Source organism: Ostrinia nubilalis, chromosome 11 (assembly GCF_963855985.1).
Source record: "Ostrinia nubilalis chromosome 11, ilOstNubi1.1, whole genome shotgun sequence".
Taxonomy (NCBI): Eukaryota; Metazoa; Arthropoda; class Insecta; order Lepidoptera; family Crambidae; genus Ostrinia; species Ostrinia nubilalis.
In genome coordinates this window covers 1,086,601-1,099,262 of record NC_087098.1, presented here as the reverse complement: position 1 = coordinate 1,099,262, position 12,662 = coordinate 1,086,601, and the positions used below count along the sequence as shown (strand labels likewise).

Here is a 12,662-nt window from a genome sequence, read left to right as displayed (position 1 = left end):
AGGAGCTGGCTAACACCCCGTTAGATACGCAAGAATCTATGCACAGCGGTCAATTTACGCTTTTAGACGCGTACATTCAAAAGGAGTTAAATGGGGCTGCATCAGAGAAGGTCATTGCTTCGTTCACTGACAGTCAGGCGACACAGGAAGAGCAGTTGCCGAAGCCAGTGAACTTGAGAGAGGATCACTATGAGACGTCCAACACGGACAATGTGGAAGTTGTGAAGCAGAGTTCCTACAAGCTAGAGAACTTCGGGAACCTTCCTCTCATGGACTATAGCTCTAAGCGGGACACGGTTAGCTCGTATCACGTACCACATTACAGTGTAAGTATTATGACAGCCCGTGATAATCATTTGATTTACGACATGAAGCGATATCAATCAGTGATAGATGAATAGATCTGGTATTTTTGTATTCCCGTTTAGTTGAGAACATTTGCGTCCAAACTAAAGTTACTAGTAGAAAAATAATGATTATAACGTAAATGACAGAATCTATCATTGCTATTTATTTACATAATAAAAGTCGCCGGACCGGACTAATTTTTATTAACACCATCTGCACATTTACATTTACAACAATAATAATATACACAAAACAGAAAAGTAGCGTAAATAGCGCCTTCTTTTTGTAATAACAATTATTTAATCACCAGAAATATATTTCATTTCGTCATCATTTCTTACAGGTGGTTTCCTCCCCTAACAACGCACCTCCACCACCGGCACCCGCATCCTACGGGCCATCATCAAACATCAAGACTTTACCCATAGAACCGGCGCCGCCGGTGTCCGCCGCGAAGGAACAAAGCGATGCCCATCTCAAAGCCATCAAGATCTGGACGCACCGGTCTAAGGGAGCGGCGTATACGCTGCACGATGACGGGAGTTTGTCAGTTGAGACGCCGGGACGACCAAAGCCGGCTTATGGATATTTTTAATTTAAATATGCCCAATGTCGATAATACGTTACTTACACAAATACATTTGTAAGATCGATATTCTAAAATGTAATTCAAATTAGACACCAAAACAAAACTTTTTGAAAAAAGATGATGATGACGATGCTGAAGAATAGGACTTATAATTATAACCCATCTTTAAATAAATGCTCAAATAGATAATGTAAATAATACTCCTTAATTTAAGTTAAGTAAAAATACTTATTAATTATAAGTAGAGAGTCCTTTTACGAGTAATTATTGTATTTTATAAAATAATTTATTGCAAAAACTTTTTGCATCTTTATTTGCATTTCCTTTTTGCCCCACTTTAGCTTCCAAGCCTAAATACCATTTGTATTTCCGACGGAAAGTGTGAGTCTATGACATAATTCAATTGGCACTAAAAAATAACGGCCCACAAACATTTCATAACAGAGTAACTGCGAGCGCCATAACTGTCGTTAACTGCTCTAAATGTTGTCCAAATAATGCGTACCTAAGCGCAAACCGGATATCAGTTAATAGTAGCATAATGAAAACATAAAAGACGATAAACTTATTATTTGAAAAGGTGTGATTGGGACAGAGAATCTAAAAATAGGTTAGTGCGTCACTTAATAGTGAAACATTTTTAACACTTTAAATCTCTAGAGTCGTTACTGTCTTTCTTTTTTGTCTACTTTCAGAATTTATTTATTTATTTTATTTTTTATTTTTATTTTATTTCATTCGGAAAACCAATAGCAATACAATACAAATAATGGGACCTTAAATTATGTATTTGCTTAGCCATTTATAGGTAATCGCAAATGGAAGTTAAGATGCAAATAAACCATATGCCATAGCAGACATTTATAGAATTTACAAGTGAAAACTTAACAGTCAACAATACTTTTTAAGCGCCGCTGGAGTGGGAGTCGAAAAAGTTTGAATTGAATAATTTATTTATACCTAGTAGTGGGTTTCGTTCGAAATAATTCTAGATCACTATAATTTTTTGATATATCGTTAAAACATTATAGAATATTATACTTGGGTCCATATTATAGCCCGACCAGGAACATAAAAACCCTCGCCATGTTGCGGAAAACTAATGGTACTAATTTCTTTTAATGGCAACAGTAACTGAAAACTTCATTGACATGTCACCTTGCATGTCAGTCTATTGCTGTCAAAGTGTAAACAAACTTTATTTTAAATGTGCGCAATTGATTTTGTGAATTAAATTGCTAAAATCTTTTTATAGTCGTGAAAGAAAAGTGGTTCACAATGTGTTAAAGTATTTGTCGAAGAGAAATACTAAGGGTTCAGACAATATTTTCATTGAATAATGTTTCCGACAAAGGTTGTCAAATTGACTGACATGTTTATCGTATAGTACAGTCCACTATGAAAATTAGCTGTGGTTTGTTTCAACTACCTATTTTAAAATTTTTTGTTACTTTAGTGTTGAATTTTATGGAATTGGGAAAGAAGTACCGAGTTTGAAGCGTTCATGGGCAGACATTGCAGTTGAATATTCAAGTTCTGAATTTGATTATTGATGAATAATAAAATAAATCCTACCAGCTCGATTGATGGTTTCATTGAATTTATTTAAACCAGGTTATTTATAATAATATTTTTTCGTTAATTTATGAGAATATCAAACGAGCCCGTAATCCTGAATCCTGATACACAGTTAGCCTATTAATTTAACACAGGTACGACTGTACTCAGTGTTGCACTATCAAATGCAATTGACGCGCCTCTATGCCAGGGTTTTTATGTTCCTGGTCAGGCTATACAAAAAAAATCGCAAGATGGTAGATGGGATGGGATCAAACGTGGTCATGAAATTGTAATGATTGACTTTGGTGCAGACGACCGATGGGGCAGCAGGTTCTGGAGGCCACGTACCGGAAAACGCAGCGAGTGACGTCCACCCATAAGGTGGATCGACGACCTCATAGAGGTAGCAGAAAGGCGCTGAATGCAGGCCGCTACCAACCGGGCGATGTGGAAATCATAGAGGCAGGTCTATGTTCAGCAGTGGACATCTTATAGCTGAAATGATGATAATGAAGCGCCCTCACTCACCCCCTTATCCATCCTAAGCACCGTAAAATGGTTCTTCGTGATCGGGAAGTGCTGTGAGATGACGCAGGAGTCACGGAACTTGCAGTGCATCATCATAGAATCCGTTTGAGGCCAGAAGGGCGCGCACTGCTGCGGCGCCAGGTCAAGCCACAGGTCGGCTGCTTCGTTCTCCTCCATGAAGCGGAGGTGGCGCCGCGTATCGTTGTAGACGACGAAGTAAGGAAGTAGGGTCACGATCTTGGTCAGTTGCGGACACAGTTCTGACAGCGTCACCTGCGGACACGGGGGAAATAAGTAAACAGGGTGGAAACGATCTGACTCGATTATTTCTAAACTACTTAAATAAATTTCGAAAAACTGATTACTGATTCTGAAAGTGCTTCAAGTTCAATCTAACGGTATTTACGGCTATAAGAGTAGTGGCAGCAGGAGTGATGACGGCTAGAGTAATCACGGCAGGAATAGTAGTGGCGGCAACGGTATTGGCGACAGGAGTATTGTTGGCAGCGGTATTGGCGGCAGGAGTAGTGTCGGAAAGAGTAGTTTAGGCAGGAATGGTGGTATCAGGAGTGATGGTGGAAGAAGTGGTGGCGGTACGAGTATTGATGACTTGAGTAGTGGCGGCAAGAGTAATGGAGACAGGAGTAGCGGCTGCAGTTGTCGTAGCATCCGTAATAGTAGCGGCAGGAGTAGTGGATGACAGGAGTCTCATACACGCAGCAGGCGGACGCGTTGTGGTGCGCGCCCAGGCACGCACAGTGCCGGCTGTGTACTCACGCACAGCAGCAGGCGGTAGTCGGTGCGCCGCTCCGAGTGCGAGCAGACGACGAGGCCGGGCGCGGCGGCGGCGAGCGGAGTGCGACGCGAGGTGGCGCTGTGGTGCGCCCGCAGACGCACGCACAGTGCCGGCTGTGTACTCACGCACAGCAGCAGGCGGTAGTCGGTGCGCCGCTCCGAGTGCGAGCAGACGACGAGGCCGGGCGCGGCGGCGGCGAGCGGAGTGCGACGCGAGGTGGCGCTGTGGTGCGCCCGCAGACGCACGCACAGTGCCGGCTGTGTACTCACGCACAGCAGCAGGCGGTAGTCGGTGCGCCGCTCCGAGTGCGAGCAGACGACGAGGCCGGGCGCGGCGGCGGCGAGCGGAGTGCGACGCGAGGTGGCGCTGTGGTGCGCCCGCAGACGCACGCACAGTGCCGGCTGTGTACTCACGCACAGCAGCAGGCGGTAGTCGGTGCGCCGCTCGGAGTGCGAGCAGACGACGAGGCCGGGCGCGGCCGCAGGCACGCACAGTGCCGGCTGTGTACTCACGCACAGCAGCAGGCGGTAGTCGGTGCGCCGCTCGGAGTGCGAGCAGACGACGAGGCCGGGCGCGGCCGCAGGCACGCACAGTGCCGGCTGTGTACTCACGCACAGCAGCAGGCGGTAGTCGGTGCGCCGCTCGGAGTGCGAGCAGACGACGAGGCCGGGCGCGGCCGCAGGCACGCACAGTGCCGGCTGTGTACTCACGCACAGCAGCAGGCGGTAGTCGGTGCGCCGCTCGGAGTGCGAGCAGACGACGAGGCCGGGCGCGGCCGCAGGCACGCACAGTGCCGGCTGTGTACTCACGCACAGCAGCAGGCGGTAGTCGGTGCGCCGCTCGGAGTGCGAGCAGACGACGAGGCCGGGCGCGGCCGCAGGCACGCACAGTGCCGGCTGTGTACTCACGCACAGCAGCAGGCGGTAGTCGGTGCGCCGCTCGGAGTGCGAGCAGACGACGAGGCCGGGCGCGGCCGCAGGCACGCACAGTGCCGGCTGTGTACTCACGCACAGCAGCAGGCGGTAGTCGGTGCGCCGCTCGGAGTGCGAGCAGACGACGAGGCCGGGCGCGAGGTGACACAGCGGGAACAACGGGACACGGCGAGATGTAGAAGAGCACAGTGTGATGCGACGAGATACAGCGAGATACGGCGAGATACGGCGAAATACAGCGAGATAATGAGTTCGGAGTTTTCGCGCACACACACTGATCACTGTTACTTCGGATGCGGTTACCGAGGATTTCTTTAAATCCCTTGAGCTGCCACCAAATGTTGTACGAGGTCTCGAGATTGGAGTTTTAAAAAAACAGTTTATTACGTATTTAAAGTTTATTCACTTTTTAAACATTAATTTTAAAGACAACCCGTTGCAGCAAGCTCTCAAACCGAACTAAACTTTACAGTGGGGTCTCTGGCGCTCCCATAGTTTAGAAACGCTGACTCGGCGCGACAGCGGCGGGTCAGCCTTATTCTATACAAAGACCGGGTATAACAGCGCGCAGGCACGCACAGTGCCGGCTGTGTACTCACGCACAGCAGCAGGCGGTAGTCGGTGCGCCGCTCCGAGTGCGAGCAGACGACGAGGCCGGGCGCGGCGGCGGCGAGCGGAGTGCGACGCGAGGTGGCGCTGTGGTGCGCCCGCAGACGCACGCACAGTGCCGGCTGTGTACTCACGCACAGCAGCAGGCGGTAGTCGGTGCGCCGCTCCGAGTGCGAGCAGACGACGAGGCCGGGCGCGGCGGCGGCGAGCGGAGTGCGACGCGAGGTGGCGCTGTGGTGCGCCCGCAGACGCACGCACAGTGCCGGCTGTGTACTCACGCACAGCAGCAGGCGGTAGTCGGTGCGCCGCTCCGAGTGCGAGCAGACGACGAGGCCGGGCGCGGCGGCGGCGAGCGGAGTGCGACGCGAGGTGGCGCTGTGGTGCGCCCGCAGACGCACGCGGCAGGCGGACGCGCGGTTGGAACGCCCGCTGGCGCGCCAGAGGACCGGCTCGTCTGTTAGCTCGTACCAGATGTCTGAGTGCTGGCCCTGAGCAAAATAAGTGAAGGTGACACCATCATCTCGAGGTACAACTCGTGCTAGACAAAAACGCTCAGAAATCGATGACTCCCAGAACTCAAAGTTAGACCATACACACGCGTGTAAAGCACCCATACAAATCGAAATAAAACTAGTGCAGCGGCGCCGCGGCAGTGGCGGTACCGCTGCCGCTGCGACATAGTATGTAAACTAAACGCACTTAAGAACACCTGTGTGCTTACCATGAGCTTACATTACAAAGAAAGAAAGAAAGTAATTTTATTTTGGCAACAAACTCAGGCAACAAACGACATACAAAAAAAAATGGAACAAGTTGCCAAAAAGGTCACCCACTCAGTAACATCTTGACAGTGTAACTGCCAAAACACAGATTTTCAGTGGATGCCTTTTATGCAGGGTTAAAAAAAAAGACTCGCTAGCGAACACACCAGTCCTGGATCTGTCAATAGGCCGTATAGGCCGCGGCCTAGGGGCGGCAGATTTCAGATGACGCTTACTCGATTTCAGAAGACCCAGCCTACGGGCGGCAAAACTAAATCCGCCACTGGAACACACCTAACGTAAACCCACAGTAAAGCCTGGTCCGTGAGCACGTAGAATCCCGTCCAATGACCCCAAGCTACCCATCCTTATCGCTCGCGCGTAATTATGTTGCTGTCGCGCTCGCACACTCACTGCGGGCGCCCGTCGCAGTCGCGACAGCGACATAATTACGCGCGAGCGATAGGGATGGGTAGCTTGGGGTCATTGGACGGGATTCTACGTGCTCAAGGCTTTAAACACACTGGCAAGTCACCCGTCTGCAGTCACTCGGTTACCTTGAGCTGCAGCGGCAGCTGCGTCTTGTTGATGAGCCAGTGCTGCGCGTGCAGGAACAGCCGCCAGCTGGCGCGGCGCTCGGCGCGCACGCTCACCTGCAGCGGCCGGCCCGGCCCGTCCGACCCGTCGCACGACATGTTTATGGTTTTCTCCGTCACGTCTGCAACGGATACGATTGTATAAGTTTGAGTGTCAAGTAAAAAGCAAGTCCACCAAGAACAATGGGTAAGTAAAACATAGTTTATATTTGGGATAATAGATGGCGCTGTGCTCCTTTAGCTCGCGCTAACATTTGTTTTTTTCCTGGCTTTATATACCCCCTGGAAATGTATGCCCACCCAGGTTCAGCTAGGTTCAACTAGGTTCATCACATAGCTTAGCTTTGCATCTCAATAAACGATGCTATTGCCTGTAAAATAGCTTTCATTTTCCCATGCACACCTCGCTATCGTAGGGTTGTACAACGATGCTAGAGTAGTTTCTTAAACTCTTTTGCCCACGGACCTCTTACGCCCGTTTCCTATATTCAATCCTTGTCCAAATCCAGATCACAACTGTCAAATTGAATACAGTTTTAGATTATATTTCCAAAATGTTCGATGCATTTACTTACACTTTAATATTGTTTAAAAGTCTTATAAACAATATAAAATGTAAAAACATCAAAAACCGCAGATATTTTGGCCAAAAACATATTAAAATTTGGGTGAACGTCAGAATGGCGGGTGTATGATCACAGAAATGAATAAAATAAATATGATTAATTAATACCTGAGGTGTACCTTGGTGTACCTTTAGTTATTTATTTTGTACTTCCCTAAGACGGGAACAATTAGGATTACAAAATGAGCCGCCAACCTGATATCAGGTTGGCGGGTGTATGCTGAAATTGGACGAAACAGGTAAGTTATGGTATTCTAATATTTATCATTATTTAGTACCTGAGATGTACCTCACAAATATATTAATACGAACCAAATGCGACGAATAATTAACGAGAAGTACGATACGAAAAATTAGATGTCCACCATTTCCTTGATGGCCACCATTTTTTATAAGAAGTTAGAAAGTTGATACCGACACAGATAATACATACCATACTATTTTTAAAGTCTGTTTTTTATGGCACGCACACTTGTGAATTTGCCAATACCATTAATTTGCTAAAATCAAAAAGTATTGATAGCAGCGCCCTCCTGTAAATGCATAGAGGAATTAACGTGTAAATGTCATAAATAAGGTTGTCCAAGGTGCAAATTAGTGGTATTGGCAAATTCACAAGTGTGCGTGTCATAAAAAACAGACTTTAAAAGGGTATGATTTAAGCTGTCACCAATTAAAGTCGTTTTCTGTTTCCTTATTAATACAGTTTGTCCCCAAAATAATAGATTTGTCACCAAAATCAAGTCACCAAACAATATAAAATCAGTTCCACGAAATTATACCTAAAATCATGGAGATAATAATAGGGTCTAGTACCAAATAAATATTTTTGAGTGTATTTTAATAGGTTTGTCCTAATAAGTATTGAAGCAAATTAATTTAAAGTGATCACCAATTATAATTATAAAAACCGGCCAAGTGCGAGTCGGACTCGCACACCGAGGGTTCCGCCGTACAAACGTAGCGGTTTACAATTTATGACGTATTAAATCAAATTACTTACTAGATATCGTAGTAGTCTTTAAGTTTTGATTCCGTTGCGAGTAGTGGCGAATTTCAAAATATGCGGTGTGATTATAGGTAGGTACCTAGACCTACCTCAGCGTTTTGAATTTTTGCGTTGATTTAGAATTTTTCACAGTTTAGAGGCAATTAGATTTAAGAAGTGTTTGATATGAATTTCAACTTTAACATCTCTACGCGTTCATGTGAAAAAGGGTAGGTAGTAAGTTTATAATTATTAAAAAATATTTTATGTCATGTAAGCAACAATAATATTTTAATATTTTATGTAACTTCAAATTTCTCATTTTCTCAATTTTTTCCTTTATCTGTACTATATACCTAACGTTGCTTCGTGCCGAATTTCAAGATTCTGAGTTCACGGGAAGTACCTTGTAGGTTTTGATTCCCTAGCGTGTGACGGAAATTCGTCTAAGGCGTCGGTATAAACTGCTGTATCTTTTGATCGCGTTAACTTAGAAGTTTGATTTTTTTACTGCTCAAAGGGACAATAGACCTAGGTATATTTAGTATAAATTTCAATTTGATACCTTTATTCGTTCGTGAGAAATAAGGTAGTAAGTTTCATTTTATTAAAATATTTTTATTATATTATATAACTGAAAAAATGTGATTTTCGCAATTTTTCCTATATTTGCATTATATGACAATGCTTCATGTCAAATTTCAAGATTCTGAGTTTACGGGAAGTATCCTGTAGGTTTTGATTCCTTTGCGAGTGTCGAAAATTTGTTGAAAATATCGACATAATCGGCTGTATCTTTTGATTGGCTTGGCTTAGAAGTTTGATATTTTCACAGCTTAAAGGGACAATAGACCTGAGTATTTCATGTGAATTTCAGCTTGATACGTCCACGCGTTCTTGAGATAAAGGGTCTTGACAGACAGACAGACGGACAACAAAGTGATCCTATAAGGGTTCCGTTTTTTCCTTTTGAGGCACGGAACCCTAAAAATCATATTTTTGTCGCTAGAAAATTTCAAAAATTTTCACTAAAATTAGGAGTTATCATCACGAATACAGTCTACCTCTACTTTGCTGGACATATAATGCCTCCCCCAAGGATCTTAATTCCCACAGGTAAAGCAGTATTTAGATGAAATTTCTAGCAGGATAGTAAATAAAACACATAGTTTACGTGAAATAATCAACATTGAAATAAAATGTTACCATTGTATTGGTGACAAAACAACAAATTAAAGGGAATCGCTGTTTGGGATCGAAAATCGATTTATTTGGTGACAGATCTACCATTTTGAGGACAAAGCTATTATTTAAGTAACTAAAACTATTATTATGAGAACGATGTTTATATTCAATCAATGCACTACAATTTATTTGGTGATCCATCTTTTAATATTTTTTTTTTTTTTTTTTTTTTTATGTGATAGGAGGCAAACGAGCAGACGGATTTACACATATTATTATTATATTAACATTAATTTGGTGATTCATACCTGGGAACCTCAGCTGAGAACACATTTGTTTATCTGAGAACGAAAATATTTCGTGGCGATAGATCCAATTATTCGGTGATGACAAATATAAATTTTGGTGACAGAAAATATGTAGTTCCCCTTTAAAAATACTACGGTATGTATCTGTGTCGGTATCAACTTTCTAACTTCTTATAAAAAATGGTGGCCATCAAGAAAATGGTGGACATCAAATTTTTCGTATCGATTTTCTCGTTAATTATTCGTCGCATTTGGTTCGTATTAATATATTTGTGAGGTACATCTCAGGTACTAAATAATGATAAATATTAGAATAGCATAACTTACCTGTTTCGTCCAATTTCAGCATACACCCGCCAACCTGATATCAGGTTGGCGGCTCATTTTGTAATCCTAATTGTTCCCGTCTTAGGGAAGTACAAAATAAATAACTAAAGGTACACCAAGGTACACCTCAGGTATTAATTAATCATATTTATTTTATTCATTTCTGTGATCATACACCCGCCATTCTGACGTTCACAAATTTGGCAGTTGACAATCCAAATCTGTCCAATTTGGATTAGGATTGTCTACTCACGGACATTGCCCGCGGGCGGCGTGACCGGAGGGAGCGGCGAGCGTTCGGCGAACGAACGAGCAACGTTCGGTTCGCGAGCGAACATCTAAGAAGACGATCCGGACGCACTCTCTTCAACGACTTTGTACTAAACGGTCTCGATATTATTGTAAATTTATACCGAATAGACAATTAATTTTATACGTCCACTCCTTTTCATTTATAACTTCCACTACACTCACTATCGAAGTAACAAGGATTGAATATAGAAATCCAGCATTAGGAAACAATAAAAAAGCAGCAATAAGAAGGTACTTTTTCTATTAGTGGCATTTACGGTGGCATTTCCTACTACGATTGTTAAATAGTTCAAAGATAAGGCTGCGGACTCCGATACATATGTCCGTGGATCTCTAGGGGTCCGCGAAATAAATCACAATAAAAGTTAACTTTGTCAAGTGTTAGAGCCATAGCACTAACGCTACCACTATGGGCTATCGACGATTTAGCCGCTTTTTAGAAATTGAAAGCTCGACGCAGCGACAACACCACAGCAATCGCAAAAACGCGCGATTCCCATACCGCATGAAGTTGCGAAAACGCGATGCTGTATATCGATACACTCGCAAAATTACCGATGTTAGAAGCAGCATGTCTACTCGTAACAGCATTTGGCCTTTCTCCATTCCATATTTGTTCGTTACCACATACCTGGCGCCAGAATAAAGCTGCCCGCCCACGGCAGGCCCATGTATTTGATGTCGAGCGTGAGCCGATGTGGCATAGCGGGCGGCAGAGTGTAACAAGCAATGGCCCTCACTCGGGTCCCACAAACTTGGCGCCAGCGAAGTATAGCGCAAACAGAAAAGAGCTTCGAGCAGTACCTACCTATACATGCACTCTCCCGACCCATGAGTTGGCAATTACCTGGTGCCAGCGTAAAGCTTCCCGCCCACGGTAGGCCCATGTATTTGATGTCGAGCGTGAGCCGATGCGGCATGGCGGGCGGCAGAGTGTAGCAGTGCGCGCGCTCGCCGGCTTCTAATCGCACGCGCCAATCACGCGCGGCGCACGCCAGTTCAAGCGCGTAGGGTAGTCGGTTGTAAATGACTAGCAGCGGGACCATTCTTTCTCCATTCCATATATTTTGTTTTGTGTTATCACATACCTGGAGCTAACGTGAAGCTTCCCGCCCACAGCAGGCCCATGTATCTCGCGTCAAGTGTGAGTCGATGCGGCATGGCGAGTGGAAGCGTATGACAATGTCCCCCAGCCGGGTCCCACATGCGTGGCGCCAGCGAATTATAACGCAAAAAGAAAAGAGCGTCGAGCAGTACCTATGCACTCTCCCGACCCATGAGTTGGCAATTACCTGGCGCTAACGTGAAGCTTCCCGCCCACGGCAGGCCCATGTATTTGATGTCGAGCGTGAGCCGATGTGGCATGGCGGGCGGCAGCGTGTAGCAGTGCGCGCGCTCGCCGGCTTCTAGTCGCACGCGCCAGTCGCGCGCGATTAGAAGCCGAAGCCGCGCGCGTAGCCAGTTGTAGATGACTAGCGGCGGCACCGTCCTTTCTCCATTCCAGGATTGTTTTACGTTATCACATACCTGTCGAACCTTAATTTCGAACTCCTCCTATGTTCTTCTGATTAATTTCGTTGCGGGTCCAATGACAGTTTAACTTTCCTCCGGGACATGACCTTCATTGGTTGGGTTTTTGTGGCGGTCAAGCTGTAGATCCTGGCTACACAGGAGTTGCAGTGGTGGGAACGAGAGGTGGGAATAGTCCCGTTATCACATACCTGGCGCCAGCGTGAAGCTTCCCGCCCACGGCAGGCCCATGTATTTGATGTCGAGCGTGAGCCGATGTGGCATGGCGGGTGGTAGTGTGTAGCAGTGCGCGCGCTCGCCGGCTTCTAGTCGCACGCGCCAGTCGCGCGCGATTAGAAGCCGAAGCCGCGCGCGTAGCCAGTTGTAGATGACTAGCGGCGGCACCGTCCTTTCTCCATTCCAGAAGGCCTAAGATGCGCGCCGTGATAACTTTTATCGACGTCAAAATGTACGGGCAAGATCGATAAAATGGCGTGATAACCGCTTATCGCGGCGCGCATCTTAGGCCTACAGGATTGTTTTACGTTATCACATACCTGTCGAACCTTAATTTCGAACTCCTCCTATGTTCTTCTGATTAATTTCGTTGCGGGTCCAATGACAGTTTAACTTTCCCCCGGGACAAACTTGACCTTCATTGGTTGGGTTTTTGTGGCGGTCAAGCTGTA

General features: G+C 45.7%; 1 protein-coding gene across 1 annotated transcript in view; it reads right to left on the bottom strand.

Moving 5' to 3' along the window:
- The window catches only part of LOC135075960 (intermembrane lipid transfer protein VPS13A-like), a 101,254-nt gene that overhangs the window by 14,099 nt on the left and 74,493 nt on the right, over positions 1-12,662 (bottom strand). Inside the window, exons 43-45 of the mRNA XM_063970407.1 lie at positions 6,681-6,841; positions 5,641-5,850; positions 3,026-3,298 (exon numbers count right to left, since the gene is read on the bottom strand). Coding sequence (XP_063826477.1) covers positions 3,026-3,298; positions 5,641-5,850; positions 6,681-6,841 — 644 coding nt within the window. The remainder of the gene's footprint in view (positions 1-3,025; positions 3,299-5,640; positions 5,851-6,680; positions 6,842-12,662) is intronic.